This window comes from Scardinius erythrophthalmus (genome assembly GCF_964197995.2).
Source record: "Scardinius erythrophthalmus genome assembly, chromosome: 19".
Taxonomy (NCBI): Eukaryota; Metazoa; Chordata; class Actinopteri; order Cypriniformes; family Leuciscidae; genus Scardinius; species Scardinius erythrophthalmus.
In genome coordinates, this window is record NC_138239.1 from 39,845,971 (window position 1) to 39,862,256 (window position 16,286).

At 43.7% G+C, this 16,286-nt stretch overlaps 2 protein-coding genes across 2 annotated transcripts in view; both read left to right on the forward strand.

The window, feature by feature from the left end:
* fam98b (family with sequence similarity 98 member B) overlaps positions 1-16,286 on the forward strand; it is a 549,041-nt gene that overhangs the window by 415,137 nt on the left and 117,618 nt on the right. The gene's annotated exons all lie outside the window — the stretch shown is intronic.
* ddx24 (DEAD (Asp-Glu-Ala-Asp) box helicase 24) overlaps positions 1,124-16,286 on the forward strand; it is a 22,594-nt gene continuing 7,431 nt past the window's right edge. Inside the window, exons 1-5 of the mRNA XM_081393866.1 lie at positions 1,124-1,325; positions 3,114-3,810; positions 5,432-6,028; positions 15,016-15,169; positions 15,669-16,181. Coding sequence (XP_081249992.1) covers positions 3,117-3,810; positions 5,432-6,028; positions 15,016-15,169; positions 15,669-16,181 — 1,958 coding nt within the window. The 5' untranslated portion in view covers positions 1,124-1,325; positions 3,114-3,116. The remainder of the gene's footprint in view (positions 1,326-3,113; positions 3,811-5,431; positions 6,029-15,015; positions 15,170-15,668; positions 16,182-16,286) is intronic.

Here is a 16,286-nt window from a genome sequence, read left to right on the forward strand (position 1 = left end):
CGATCGCGAATCGTAAATATTAAACATGTTTAATATTTACGATCAGAAATCCTGATGTGTGGGGGGAACCCCGAGGACAAACGCGCGCACGTTCTGGAGATTATCACGTGAAACAAAACAATATCCAATCAGAAAGTGAGATGATGGAAGACGGTCATTCTCACACACACACGCACACATGCAGGAAGCTGAGTGTTATAAGGGTTCAGTGAGGGATTAAATAGGCTAACTTTTTCTAAAGAGAAAATAAATACAATAAAGAATAAATTAAGACAATAAAGAATGAATATATTTCTGTATAAAAGGTTATATATAATGGTGGGTACAATGTTTTGTTTTTTTTATGTGAATTTTCTGTGAAAATCATTACAAACACTATCATCATAATTTCTTCCTGCATATCATCCGACATGCTTATTCTGAAGTCTCGCGAGCTTTTGTGAGATTTCCTGTGTTCACAGTTGAGAATCTGGTTGAAAATCTGTTTGTGTGTGGTGTGCTGTCTTTGTCACATCATGGCACACCACACACTATAGGAGCAAAATGCTTAAATCTAGGATTTTTTGTCCTCATGTTTGTGGTCTATCACATTTTGAAAATCTTATAAGATGTAAAAAATCTTTTGGTGTGTACCCAGCATTAGTTAATCTGTTACTTCTTTTGGCTCAACTTAGTATTCATAAATGTACATTTTGAGGAAATAAGCCTACTGTTTTTTAAGATCAGAAATTCAACAATAGCCCTCCCAAACACAATATTGCAAAGTGTTTCAATTTGTAAACATTTTCACAAGTTTTATTTAACTTTTAAGTTTGTCACTGTTTCTTTAAATATATATATATGTCTTTTTTTGTTTGTTTACTCAATGTACCCCCTTGACTGTAGGTGTAATTCTAAAATATATATTGTAAATGTATCCCGAGTTCACAGACTTTGAGTGGTGTTCCAGTCCCGTTTACACGACGGCGTATTTATGCGGGTTGATGTAAATTACAACTTTTTGGAAAACGATGTTAGTATTTAAAACGGAGGGGGGAAATATTCGTTTCTCTAAATACCCGCTATGAGTAAACGTGACCCCAGACGGTATTATCAAGAGCGGTGTGGAGGGGTGTTCAGAGCTGTCTGTAACACACGTGGGAACAGCATTAGGTTTGGGAGGGTCTTCCTGCCACGTGCTGACGAGAGTCTCTCTGATTGGCGGGTTCGCGCTGACGAGAGTCTCTCTGATTGGCGGGTTCGCGCTGACGTCACCTCCATCATGGCGGCGCCCTCGTGCTGCGCGTGTGTGTGAACAGTGTGTGACAAAACACAGACAACTACATGTAAGATTTACCTTTAATTTCACAACGAATGCTGTAAAACACTCGTGTTGAGAACTAATCGCATTTTATCAGTGAATGTTTGTCTAATGCTATAGTTTATATCGAAGGCTAATGTGCGTGTTGTAGATTGTTGTTGAAGCTGAAGATTGTCAGAAACATTCAGTGATATTTTCTACTACATGAACATAAATACAATATTACCTTGTTTTGCATAGTATTATAACACTTTATTTTACCGTGTCCTTGTTACATATTTTACCTGTACTTACTGTAGTAATGACACTGACAGTAAGTTATGCACAATTATAGCAACCCAACGATAACCTTAATCCTATATTGTTGATTAGTATAACTCAGAGCTTAAACACGGACACCTTAACATGAAGTGTAACCTTTTGTGATAATGCCATGCTATTTTTGTTTTGTCTTTATATTCCTATTATAGTTTTCATCATTTCAATGAGCTCATTGTTTCTGCCTTACATTATTACATTTTTAGATAACTGTGATTGTGTACTTTTCTGAAATGCAGAGCTTATACGGTCTCCTGATAACAGATCACTGTGAAGTGGACTCATCTGTTCAGATGTGTTTGTGAAAAGCCCTAGACAAATAAATGTGAACTGAATTGAATTATTACAGTCAACTTTTATATGTATGTATACAGTGTTTACATGATGAGTTGCTGCAGATCTCTTTATCTCAGGACAGATTCAGCACACAGACCCAGAGTCCTGTATATATACTCCTCATGTCTGCTGAGATTATAGAGCTGGTAAGTCCCGCCCCTTCCGCTAACCCCGCTGGACCTCAAAGTTGAAAAACCGTCAATGCAAGTGAATGGGAGAAAATAATTATTTTCTGGTCCCGTTTGAATTGTGCCATGAATTGAACATATGTTGTCTGTGAATTTTTTATATAACTTTTCGTGTAAAGAATGATACAATTTAGCGGGTAGAAGTTTGATACGGTTAGACTTTGTGTGAGAGCACTTTGTGGACTACAATTCTCGACGCGTTTGAAACGTCAACACCACTAGCACACGGACTAGCTCACGGATCCCGCTAAACACGGCTGTGTTTTTGGTGCACTTCACCGCCTTCTTTCAGGGAGAGGACAAAATCGTTTAAGTTAGTGAAAACCACGGGTAAGTCAACTTTATGGGGTGACGTCACATAGGCGACATGTAGTCTTTCTCGTTATGTCTTTTCCACAACTGCTAGCCGAAGAATCATACCATATACTGTCAAACTCGTAACATGAAAAGTTATATAAAAAATTCACAGACAACATATGTTCAATTCATGGCACAATTCAAACGGGACCAGAAAATAATTATTTTCTCCCATTCACTTGCATTGACGATTTTTCAACTTTGAGGTCCAGCGGGGTTTTACGGAAGGGGCGGGACTTACCAGCTCTATAGAGTAAATGCTTATATAATAGGGTAAATTAAGGGTAAGATGACCCACCTTATGTCTCCTGACCATACAATAGATGACACAAACTCTCATCTCATCACTCTTGATGAATATGCTATTCTTAATGTTATGAATGTGCCGAAGCAGACATATGGCAGTACCGTGCCTGTGCTACACCGCTGTTCCCCTGACTCCGCCCTCTCTCTCTCTGACTCCGCCCCTCTCTCTCTGCCCCTCTGACTCCGCCCCTCTCTCTCTGCCCCTCTGACTCCGCCCCTCTCTCTCTGCCCCTCTGACTCCGCCCCTCTCTCTCTGCCCCTCTGACTCCGCCCTCTCTCTCTCTGACTCCGCCCTCTCTCTCCCGCAGGAGATGAAGAAGAAGGTGAAGGTGAAGAAGGCCGGCGGCCGCCTGCTGTCCTCCCGGAGAGGGATCGTGGTGCGGGGCCAGTGGAGGGCCGTGGATGTGGACCCCAGCCTGTTCTCGGACCAGGGGCTGGACGGCCTGGTGTGCTTCGAGGAGCTCACCGACTACTCCCTGGTGGAGCCCGAGAGGGCCGTCGCTGCGCGGGAAACCACCCCGAAAGACAAGAAGAAGAAGAGAAAGGCCAGCGAGATCGAGGCTGGAGAGCAGCCGCAGTCTGACGCTGAGGAAGAGCCTGAGGAAGAGAAGAGCAAGAGGCAGAAGAACAACGGACCCGAGGAGGAGTCCCAGGATGAGCCGGAGCAGATCCCACAGGACGAGTGTTCTGACGTGACTCCAGACACACAACTCAAGACATCCAACAAGAAGAAGAGGAAGAAGAAGAAGAAGAAGCAGCAGAAGCCAGCGCTGGCCGAAGCTCCGGCTGCGAGTGGGAAGAAGAGCCGGAACTGGAGCAGTGCGGCGCTCGAGGACCCCGAGGCTCCGGGGACAGACGTGTCCGCGTGGAAAGACCTGTTCGTGCCGGCGCCGGTTCTGAAAGCTCTCAGTGCGCTGGGGTTTTCAGCGCCGACTCCCATCCAGGCGCTGGCGCTGCCGCCGGCCATCCGGGACCGACTGGACGTGCTGGGAGCGGCCGAGACCGGTGAGTGCCCATCCCGATCCCCATCCCCATCCCGATCCCCATCCCAATCCCTATCCCGATCCCGACTCCAGGAGCAATCATGCCTGGGGAAAGCTGGATTATGAGGACATAAAGAGTCAAAATATACACAAAATGTCAAAAAAACATTTCAACTTTTATCTCACAATTTTGACTCTTTATGGCATAATTATGATATAAGTCATGAATTAATATCTCATAATTATTATTTGGTATGACAATTTTAACTTGTAGTAATTCTGATGTACAAAAGCATGTTGTTTCAGGTGTTCACACACGTGTGTTAGGAGGACCCTGTGCGTCTCTGAGGTTAACGTGAAGTGTAGTCAGTCATCGCTAGGACCAGGAATCAAACATCACCAGAGCTGTTATTTTTGGGCAATATTTGTTATTTAGTTTTATTTTCGGCATCGGCTGAAGTTTTCCTGTTTGCCGATGCGGAGTTGGGGCTTTTATTGTGACAGCGCTGAGCACAACATGAGCTCTTATTCTGTCTTCACTAGCTCTGCCTAATAACTGAAAGGCAAACGCTATAATGCTTCATATACTGTCAGCATTCATTTTAAACAAGTCTGTGAATTATTAGATTAGCGCTCTTATTAGAGTGCATTAAAATGCTTTGTAGACAAGTAAACAGTAATCCAATAAAACACAGGCAAATAATAGACAACAGGACAAATACAGCACTGTTGTGCATATAAGTGCTTTAAGTTAGTCAGGTCTGTATCCAACAGTTAGGGGTATCCCCATTTTCTGGGATTTTATCATTAATTAAACGATATTCTGCTGAGTGTGTTGCTGTGTTGGTACTTTGGCAGGTTTAGGACTGTCGTGGACAGCCGACTCTTAATGGTTTTAAATTCTTCATATTCTCAGTTTACAGCAGTGACAGAAATAATTTTTTCCAATACGTTTCAATTGATTTTTACCTTTATAAATCCATATTTAAAACCTAATTATATGCATGCATCATCTTTTATGTCAATTTCATAAATTTAATCAAATTCAATTATAATAATAAAACCCAATATGACTGTATTCACAGCCTTTGCTCGATATATTGCTGCATTTGACACTGTCGATCACAACATACTTCTGGACAGGCTGGAGAACTGGGTGGGGCTTTCTGGGATAGTCCTAAAATGGTTCAGGTCATACTTAGATGGGAGAGGTTATTATGTGAGTATAGGAGACCATAAGTCTGAGTGGACATCCATGACATGCGGAGTACCTCAAGGCTCAATTCTTGCACCACTCCTGTTCAACCAGTATATGCTCCCAATGAGCCAAATAATGAGACAGAACCAGATCTCCTACCACAGCTATGCAGACGACACACAGCTCTACTTTAGATTTCTAAATTTCTACTTTTTTTATATATATATCCTTTAGTCTCAACATCTCTTATTACTATTCTGCACACTTGTATGATAATAAACCCAACAGATCGCTCAGATCACATCAGAAACACCAAGGGTTCACTCTAAGCATGGCGAGTCCGCTTCAGCTATTATGCTGGAACAGCTTCCAGAAGATCAGATGTGCTCCTACAGTATCACATTCACATCCAGACTCAGAACACTTCTGTTCTTATCGACTGCAGGCAGTGGGAAGACGCTGTGTTTCGGTATTCCGATGATCCACATGATTCTGGAATGGAAGGAAGCGTCGAGCCACGAGCAGACGGATGAACGCAGGAACCCTGATGATGCAGAGACGCGTGTGGAGAGTCTGTACCTGCCGTCGGACACGAGTCCTGCGAGAGAGGCGAGCAATGAGCCACAGGAGGACGAGGAGGACGAGAGTGGTGTGGACTGCAGCGCTCCTGATGGAGGAGCGGATGACTGTGCTAGCGCTGATGGAGGAGCGGATGACTGTGCTAGCGCTGATGGAGGAGCGGATGACTGTGCTAGTGCTGATGGAGGAGCGGATGACTGTGCTAGCGCTGATGGAGGAGCGGATGACTGTGCTAGCGCTGATGGAGGAGCGGATGACTGTGCTAGTGCTGATGGAGGAGCGGATGACTGTGCTAGTGCTGATGGAGGAGCGGATGACTGTGCTAGCGCTGATGGAGGAGCGGATGACTGTGCTAGCGCTGATGAACCGCAGAAGCAGCCGCTGCTCGGTCTTATCCTGACCCCCACCAGAGAGCTGGCCGTTCAGGTCAAACACCACATCGATGCCGTGGCTCGCTTCACAGGTCAGTGTGGCTTCATCTGATATACAATATATGTGTGTGATATTGTGATGGTGTGGTGATGTGAAGTTGAGCAGGTATCAAGACAGCGATAGTGGTGATGTGATGTAGGGCTGGGCGATATATCGCATGACATTGTTAGGCGCATCTCGTCAGTAAAGCCGGTTCCTTGATTAGTAGTAAATCGCCATCACCTGCCTTCAGATGGAGCAGCATTCACTACACAGAGCCATAGTTCACTGACAAGCTGAGCCATATCGCATTAATTATCACAGGCGGTACGTCCGTGATAATTAATGCGATATATTGCCCAGCCCTACTTTGAACTGACAGAGTGTGTCTGCTTCCCGGACAATGGTAGGAAGACTGTTCCAGAGTTTTGGTGCTAAATAGGAGAAGGATCTACCGCCAGCAGTCGATTTAGATATTCTAGGTATTATCAACTGGCCGGAATTTTGAGATCGCAATAGACGTGACGGACTATAATGCGTTAAGAGCTCGCTCAAGTACTGCGGAGCTAAACCATTCAGTGCTTTGTAAGTCATCAGCAATATTTTAAAATTGATGCGATGTTTAATAGGGAGCCAGTGCAGTGTTGACAGAACTGGGCTAATATGGTCATACTTCCTGGTTCCGGCTGCGTTTTGAACAAGCGGTAACCTCCCCGTCTCTCTCTTGAAACCAACACGGAAGTGAGTTAAACTGCAATTCGTTGACTGGCCGCTTGAGGCTGTTGTCAGAAGTGAGTCAAATCTGCATCTCCCTCATGTTAAAATGACCAACTTTACAGCAGAAAAAAATATGTTTACAGCCTGGATCTCTATGTGGCTTTGGTCTATACAGCTAATTTTGCCCTTCATAACAACTGTGAGGGGGGTGAATTATTTTATAACTCGTCCGTTTAGTTGATTAATATTTAAATTTAAGGGTGTGGCGTGGCCACTTGAGTGACAGATGGATTGCCGCTGTCAGTGCTAGCCGTTTGTCTGCTGTTACTAGCCGTCACTTCACCTCAGCAAATGTTAGCTGCTGAACTTGCCATCTCTGCAGTGTTTGTGCTTTTTTTCGGGATTATTTCATACAATTTAATACTTGGGTACAAAGCCCACGTCTTTGGATTCCGTCGTTATCGTTCGAGAGAACAACCAGCGCTGTATTTCAGTTGTTTTCCTCTGTGAACATGCACTAATGGATGTCTGACAATTTCGTTGCTTTTTGGGGTTTTCAAATTTAAAATGTCAATAAATGCTCGTTCGTTCTGCTCTCACGGAACAGATGGATTATAATATCCCAGCTAACACAAATACGTGACTGTTACGTAACTGCAACGTAATCTGGTGACCAAACTTTCGTCGTGGCGACGTAACTAGTTACGTCGTGGCAACCGGAAAAGTGAAATTCCTGGATTCGTTGTCACGACGTAACTTTGTAACGTTGTCAGTAAGTAACGGCGACGTCGTGGCAACGTTGTGGATCGACAGTCGTGTGTTGGTAACCAGTTGGTCATTTTAGTTTTTAATAATATGGGCGGACATGCAGTGGTCTAATTTAACTTGTCCTCATTGGCCCAAAACTATTTTAGAGACTTTTTCAACGACATATGAACGATATACAGACTCAAAATTTGGTTAATTTAGTTCATTTACTATAGAACAAAGCACAAACAGCAAAAACAGTTTGCAAACAGGTTATACATTTAAATGAACAAGGTTTTCCCCAAAAGCTTGAACATCAAACTACTCCTACACGTCTTCATTTCGGTGGCCCTAATAACAAAGCAAGAATAAGAAAAGAAAAATGCACGAAAAAAAGAACAGTTGAGTGTTTTCCCATTTAACATTTAAATACACAAAGCAATTAGCACTGAAAGATAGAATCTGTATAAGCAGACAGTTTTGTTTAAAAATCGCTCATATATTTTTCTAAACATTGTCACAAAGTTATGTTGTGGCAAGTGCATTATTTTGTTTTAAAATAATTTGATAACTTCATGACATGTATCACTATATTCTATAAAACCTTAGTTTGAAATCATTTTTTTGTACATTTAATAATACATATTTAGCTTTTCTTCTTCTGAAGTCATAATTACAATGTCCATTTTTTAACTAGGAAACTAGGCCTATTTATGATTATTCCTGAAGGCAGCATTAAACCCAGGGTTCCCACACCTCGGTTAACTTCAAATTCAAGGACCTTTCAAGGACTTTCCAGGTTCAGTACCCTCAAATTCAAGGTCAGGTGATGGTGCAACTGTCCGAACAAATAAACAGATTAAGAAAACAATTTAAAATGGTGTCTTAATAATAAAAAAATAAAAACTATGCCATAATTTTAGGTTTGAAGCCTTTCATATAATTGTTTTTTATAAATATCAGTAGTTTTAAAGCTGTTGAGATAATTGAGAAACTTTTGTCCAGCAATTTGTATATTCTCAAATGTTATTATTCTCAAAGGTAATAACAGTAAACATGATAATGCATCGTCCAGAGGAGCCTAACTGATCTCTTTGGCAGAGTGAAAAAGTTTGTAGAGCTCTGATAAAGTTTCTAAAGTTTCTCAATTATCTCAACGGGCATCTTCTTTGCCCGTTTTGAAGCTACAGCACCAGAGACGGCACCACTACACCACATGGCCCACAGCGGCATAAACCTCACAATTGAAGAGCATGAGGTGAGGCGCGCGCTGCGGGCCATCAATCCGAGGAAGGCAGCTGGTCCGGATGGCATCCCGGGACGTGTGCTGAAAGACTGTGCAGATCAGCTGGCTGGAATCTTTACAAAGATCTTCAACCAGTCCCTGGCACAGTCTACTGTACCACCCTGTCTGAAATCCTCGACCATAGTCCCCCTGCCCAAGAAACATCACATCTCTAGCCTTAACGACTACCGACCAGTAGCACTCACCCCTGTGGTGATGAAGTGCTTTGAGAAACTGGTCCGTAGTTACATCACAGCAGCTCTGCCCCGCAGCCTTGACCCTCACCAGTTTGCCTATAGAGCGAACCGATCCACAGAGGACGCCATAGCCATAGCACTCCATACTGGCCTATCACACCTGGAGCAGCAGGGGAGCTATGTGCGGATGCTCTTTGTGGATTATAGCTCTGCTTTTAACACCATCCTCCCACACAAACTGGTGGTCAAACTGGCAGACTTGGGACTTCCACACACCCTCTGCATGTGGATTAATAGCTTTCTCACTGACCGCAGGCAACAGGTCAGAGTGGGCCACCACACATCCACAGTCCTAAGCCTCAGTACCGGCTCTCCCCAGGGCTGTGTGCTGAGTCCCTTACTGTACTCTATCTACACGCACGACTGTTCCGCTGTCCATCATTGTAACACCATGGTGAAGTTTGCGGATGACACCACAGTGGTGGGGCTCATCTCTAGGGGGGGGGATGAGTTGGCCTACAGAGATGAGGTGGAGAAGCTGTCAACATGGTGCAAGGCCAACAACTTGATCCTCAACACCTCAAAAACTAAAGAACTTGTCATAGATTACAGGAGGAAGTCAACAGAGATCCCATCATTATACATCAATGGGGACTGTGTGGAGAGGGTAGCAGATTTCCGCTTCCTGGGAGTCCACATTGAGAAGAGCCTATCCTGGGGCGTTAATACTTATGAGCTGCTGAAAAAGTCCAAGCAGAGATTGTACTTCCTGAGAATACTCAGGAGGAATAACATTACACAATCGCTGCTGGTGTCTTTCTACCGTGCCTCAATTGAGAGCGTACTGACGTACTGCATTTGCATATGGTACACCAGCTGCACAGCGGCTCAGAGAAAAATTCTCCAGGGGGTCATCAACACAGCTCAAAGGATTGTTGGCTGCCCTCTCCCCACATTGGAAGAACTACACAGGTCACGTTGTCTCAAAAAAGCCCAGAACATTATAAAGGACACCCACCATCCTGGTCACTCACTGTTTGAACTCTTGCCTTCAGGCAGACGGTACAGATCAGCTAATACAAGGACAAATAGGTTTAAACACAGTTTTTACCCTACTGCAATAACAACTCTCAATGCTGCTATTAAATAGCAAAATAGGCACGTCTGTTAGATTGTGTGTGTATGTATATGTGTGTGTGTGTGTGTGTGGGGGGGGTTATAGGAAAATATTTGTTTTTAAATATATTTTATTTAATATACATTTTTATCTACTTACTGATGGATGCATTGACTGGAGAGCACTTTTAAATTTCGTTGTATTGATTACAATGACAATAAAGATCTATTCTATTCTATTCTATTCTATTCTGATAAAATACTGATAAAAACTGCTAATTTCAAGTATGGGTAGGTTGGTGGTACACTTTCCATGTCAGGTGGTACAACTACAATTCATAATATTTTTGCTGTACCACCTGCCATGAAAACTTAAATTAGTTTAAACACTTTAAAATATCATTTAACATCTGAAAATTGTTTAAACACATTGTCTTCGTGAGTGTTGATGTCATTAGAAGTCTTCCCAAGTGAGGCTGGATCCGAACTGGAGCTGCTGTAATCTCTAGTAAAATATGCTGAGCATCCTGAGATAGAAACAGGGAGACAACAGGAGAAAGATTAGCATTGCTGCTGTCACATTATTTCAGGCAAAAGATGGTCATGTGCACTTTTTACTATTTCATCACATAGTGCAAGATTATGAGATGTGTTAATTGAATGCTTGGCTAAAGAGATGTGTCTTTAATCTAGATTTAAATTAGGATAGTGTTTCTGGGCCCCAAACATGATCAGGAAGGTTATTCTAGAGTTATTCCCTTACATTCTATTAATAGGAAATCATCTGATATTAATGAGAAGACATGGCCTAACGAGTCAGCATTTTAATATTTGAATACTATACATTCTTACAATGTAAACGTCCTAAACATTTCTGAGTATTATCAATGTTGAAAACAGTTGTGCTGATTAATCTTTTTGTGTAAACCAATGTAAGTTTAATCCATATTCTTTTTTTCTCTCTCCAGGATTCATTGTTAAATAGACCCAACATATACACTACTGTTCAAAAGTTTGGGTTCAATAGAGTAAAAAAATAATAATAAAAAATCATATTTTATTCAGCAAGGATGCATTAAATTGACCAGAAGAGAGAGTAAAGATTTCTGTTTCAAATAAATGCTATTTTTCTTTCATTCATCAAATAACCCTGAAAAACACAAAAATATGAAGCTGCACAGCTGTTTTTAACACTGATAATAATCATAAATGTTTCATCTATGGTTTTAGTTTTACTTATTCACTTATTCATATTGCTCATACAGTGTCACTTAAGTTTGGATGTCAAAACTTTCTTAAAATAAATTAATTAAGTAAATGTAAATATGAGAATTTAAAAAAATAAGAAAATAACAGATGCATGGTGATATACAGTAAGTTAGGTGACAAAATATTGTGAGAAAATGGATATGAAGTTATTTAATGAGCTTCCTCACTTCACCTGTTTCCAACTTGGCAGCAGCTTTCTTCAGAAATGTTGAAGTCGTGGAGCTTCCCCTCTGTTCTAGAAGGATTATTTTGTTGCTGCTGAAATCACAGAACTATTTTTATCAATTTGTGTTAACCATTGAGCTAGTTTCAGCCAATTTTCACACTCCATGTAAGTGACGTCATCGAGTACGTTTATGTTAAATAAATTAGCTCACTTCCAAACTAACTTATTTTTTACAAAACTATCAAAACCTCTCATCTACCCATAAGATGGGATTAAAAGCCTAAACTTTCATATCAAAAGCTCAAGCTATGAAGTTAGCATAACATTACCTCTTCTGAAAACGGTTGAGATGCTAACGGACTTTTTCCGAAGACACTAAACCATTTCTATAAAGTAAATATTCAACAGAAACATGTCAATTACAAGTAAGAGAAGTGTCAAGAACAGTTGTGTGTATTATTTGTGTGATTTTAGAGACTAAACTCACCTGAAAGCAGTGAAAACAACAGCGAGAGACGGAGATCTGCTGCTTTGTCAGTTCAGTTGCAGTCAGTGGGGCGGTCGGTTTCCATGGCAACTCATCTGTTTGAGGGCGACTCGAAGGTTCACGCGCACGCCCATTAAAACCTCAAAGCCACGCAACATTTATAAACATCTAGAATTATAACCTTACTTGAATAAAATGAACGTCTTTCAAACGTATGGAATACTAAACAAACAATTGAAACAAATAAAATATTTCATAGAAATGCGGTCTGATAAGATGGTAATGAAATTACGTGCCTGTGACGTTGCAGTTCCGTTGCCAGTAAGTCATGAAATTACCAAGTTGTTACGAATAGAGTACGTATCTGGAACGTTGTTGGTTATCTTATAACCTTAGGAGGACGTACTAACGACGTTGTGAGTTGGTAATATGATGGTAATGAAATTCCGAGCATACGACGTTGTAGTTACGTTGTCAGTTAGTAAAGTCATGACGTGACCAAAAAGTACGAATACATTATGTAACTGTTACGTCGTGTGTTAGCTGGGATGCTTATGTACCGTCCTTTACAGTCTATGGTACCGTCAGATGAAATCATGCAGGCGTCGGCGCTTTCTCCGCCCATGCAATAAATGCACATGAATGAGCGCGGATTTTCTAGCACATTTACTTGCACTTCAAAGGCAATATATCTATGGTTTAACCCATTTGAGAGACGGCCAAAATCAGAATTTAAAATGGACTGAATAAGCTCTCTACGAACTTGAGCAATGCCGCGCTGACGGACCATGAAATAGTGACGGACATGTATGCACATAAATCACTGTCACACACAAACACTCTCGAAGTAATACACAGTCTCACTTGTAGCCATGTCTTTTAACTATTATAATATTTCGAAGGGCAAAAATAGGAACGTTTGATTGGCTTTACATCATCAGCTAACTCGATCACGTCGAGCTAGGTGATTTCAGATGGCCAGGCTCCTCAGCTCCACTCACGCCCCGCCTGTTTGCCTATTTTCTGTTATCCGGGAGTGACGCAAGGCCAAGATGGCGACGGCCGGCTCCGCCCACTTTAGGCTTCAAAAATGCTCTTCAGAAACCTACGGGTGACGTCACGGACACTACGTCCATATTTTTTTACAGTCTATGGTTTTGAACTAGCTGTAGTTTGTTTATTAAGCGTGCAGGACAACCACCCAGTAGAGCATTACAGTAATCTAGCCTTGAGGTCATGAACGCATGAACTAATTGTTCCGCATTTGTCAATGCGAGCATATGGCGTAATTTAGATGGTGGTGTGATGATGTGATGTTGTGCAGGTATCAAGACGGCGTTAGTTGAGATGTGATGGTGTGGTGATGGTGTGGTGATGTGATGGTGTGGTGATGTGATGGTGTGGTGGTGTGATGGTGTGGTGGTGTGATGGTGTGGTGATGTGATGGTGTGGTGATGTGATGGTGTGGAGATGTGATGTGATGGTGTGGTGATGTGATGGTGTGGTGGTGTGATGGTGTGGAGATGTGATGTGATGGTGTGGAGATGTGATGGTGTGGTGATGTGATGGTGTGGAGATGTGATGTGATGGTGTGGTGTTGTGGTGTGGTGGTGTGATGGTCTGGTGGTGTGGAGATGTGATGTGGTGGTGTGATGGTGTGGCGATGTGATGGTGTGGCTGTGATGGTGTGGCGATGTGATGGTGTGGCGATGTGATGGTGTGGTGATGTGATGGTGTGGTGATGTGATGGTGTGGTGGTGTGATGGTGTGGTTGTGTGATGGTGTGGTGGTGTGATGGTGTGGTGGTGATGTGATGGTGTGGTGGTGATGTGATGGTGTGGTGGTGTGATGGTGTGGTGATGTGATGGTGTGGTGATGTGGTGGTGTGATGGTGTTGTGGTGTGGTGGTGTGATGGTCTGGTGGTGTGGAGATGTGATGTGATGGTGTGGCGATGTGATGGTGTGGCGATGTGATGGTGTGGCGATGTGATGGTGTGGTGGTGTGATGGTGTGGTTATGTGATGGTGTGATGATGTGGTGGTGTGATGGTGTGGTGGTGATGTGATGGTGTGGTGATGTGATGGTGTGGTGGTGTGGTGGTGTGATGGTGTGGTGGTGTGATGGTGTGGTGGTGTGATGGTGTGGTGATGTGATGGTGTGGTGATGTGATGGTGTGGTGATGTGATGGTGGTGTGGTGATGTGGTGGTGTGATGGTGTGGTGGTGTGACGGTGTGGTGGTGTGATGGTGTGGTGGTGTGATGGTGTGGTGATGTGATGGTGTGGTGATGTGGTGGTGTGATGGTGTGGTGATGGTGTGGTGGTGTGATGGTGTGGTGGTGTGATGGTGTGGTGGATGTGATGGTGTGATGGTGTGGCGATGTGATGGTGTGATGGTGTGGTGGATGTGATGGTGTGGAGATGTGATGTGATGGTGTGGTGATGTGATGGTGTGGTGATGTGATGGTGTGGAGATGTGATGTGATGGTGTGGTGATGTGATGGTGTGGAGATGTGATGGTGTGGTGATGGTGTGGTGATGTGATGGTGTGGTGGATGGGATGGTGTGGAGATGTGATGTGATGGTGTGATGGTGTGGCGATGTGATGTTGTGATGGTGTGGAGATGTGATGTGATGGTGTGATGGTGTGGCGATGTGATGGTGTGATGGTGTGGTGATGGTGTGATGGTGTGGAGATGTGATGTGATGGTGTGGTGGTGTGATGGTGTGGTGATGGTGTGGTGATGTGATGGTGATGTGATGGTGTGGAGATGTGATGGTGTGGTGGTGTGATGGTGTGGAGATGTGATGTGATGGTGTGGAGATGTGATGGTGTGGAGATGTGATGGTGTGGTGATGTGATGGTGTGGTGGATGTGATGGTGTGGTGATGTGATGGTGTGGTGATGTGATGGTGTGGTGATGGTGTGGTGATGTGAAGATGTGGTGATGTGATGGTGCGGTGATGTGATGGTGTGGCAATGTGATGGTGTGGTGATGTGATGGTGTGGTGATGTGATGGTGTGGTGATGTGATGGTGTGATGTGATGTTGAGCAGGTATCAAGACGGCGTTAGTGGTGGGTGGAATGGCGATGCAGAAGCAGCAGCGGATGTTGATGCGACGGCCCGAGATCATCATCGCCACACCAGGACGCCTGTGGGAGTTGATCAAAGAGAGACACGCACACCTGCAGGACCTGCGACAGCTGCGGTACCTCACACACACACACACACACACACACACAATATCAACACACACCCATCACAATATTAACACACATTCAGACTATATATGTTATTTTTTCTCTAGATTTTTGTACAGAAAGTCATGAACAACAGCTATACATTATTTACTGCAAAATCAGCACTAGTTTGAAATTAATAATATACACAGTGACCACTTACTCGATTCAGAGTAATTTAAGCACCTCTGATTGGCCGATCGGCGCTCAACAGACATGTCTGTGATTGGCTACAATGCTCCGCACCGCTATACGTTGTAAATACAAACCTTTGACGCTGTTTTACACACACACACACACAGGAGCGTTTGAAAGAAGCGTCTATCAGCTGTCATACTCCTGAAATTGGCTTACTGTCGTCATAAGCACAACTTTATCATTATTACTGCGATAAACACAGCATCTTATGTGGTCGGCAACGCTAGTCTGGCTAATGTTGTCTGTACTGCTGCTCATCCTCATCCTCAGGTGTCTGGTGATCGACGAGGCCGACCGCATGGTGGAGAAGGGCCACTTCTCGGAGCTGGAGAGTCTGCTGGAGATGCTCAACACGACGCACTCTAACCCCAGGCGGCAGACGTTCGTGTTCTCGGCCACGCTGACCCTGGTGCACAGCCTGCCGCTGCGCCTGACGCAGAAGAAGAAGAAGAGGGCCGAGCAGCGCAGCAAGCTGCAGATCCTCATGGAGAGGGTGGGCATGAAGGACAAGCCCAAGGTGATCGACCTGACGCGCAAGGAGGCCACGGTGGAGACGCTGACGGAGAGCCGCATCAACTGCACCAAGGAGGACAAGGACCTGTTCCTGTACTACTTCCTGCTGCAGTTCCCGGGCCGCAGCATGGTGTTCGCCAACAGCATCGACTGCATCAAGCGGCTGACGGCGCTGCTGACCATCCTGGACTGCGCTCCGCTGTGTCTGCACGCTAACATGCACCAGAAGCAGCGGCTGAAGAACCTGGAGCGCTTCGCTGAGAAGGACAGGTGAGAGACACGGCTCTGCTCCAGCCGGATACACAGATGATGCACTGACGTCTCGCAAATCAAACACTTCAGCCGGAACAGCAATTTTAGATTTTGGTGTAAATT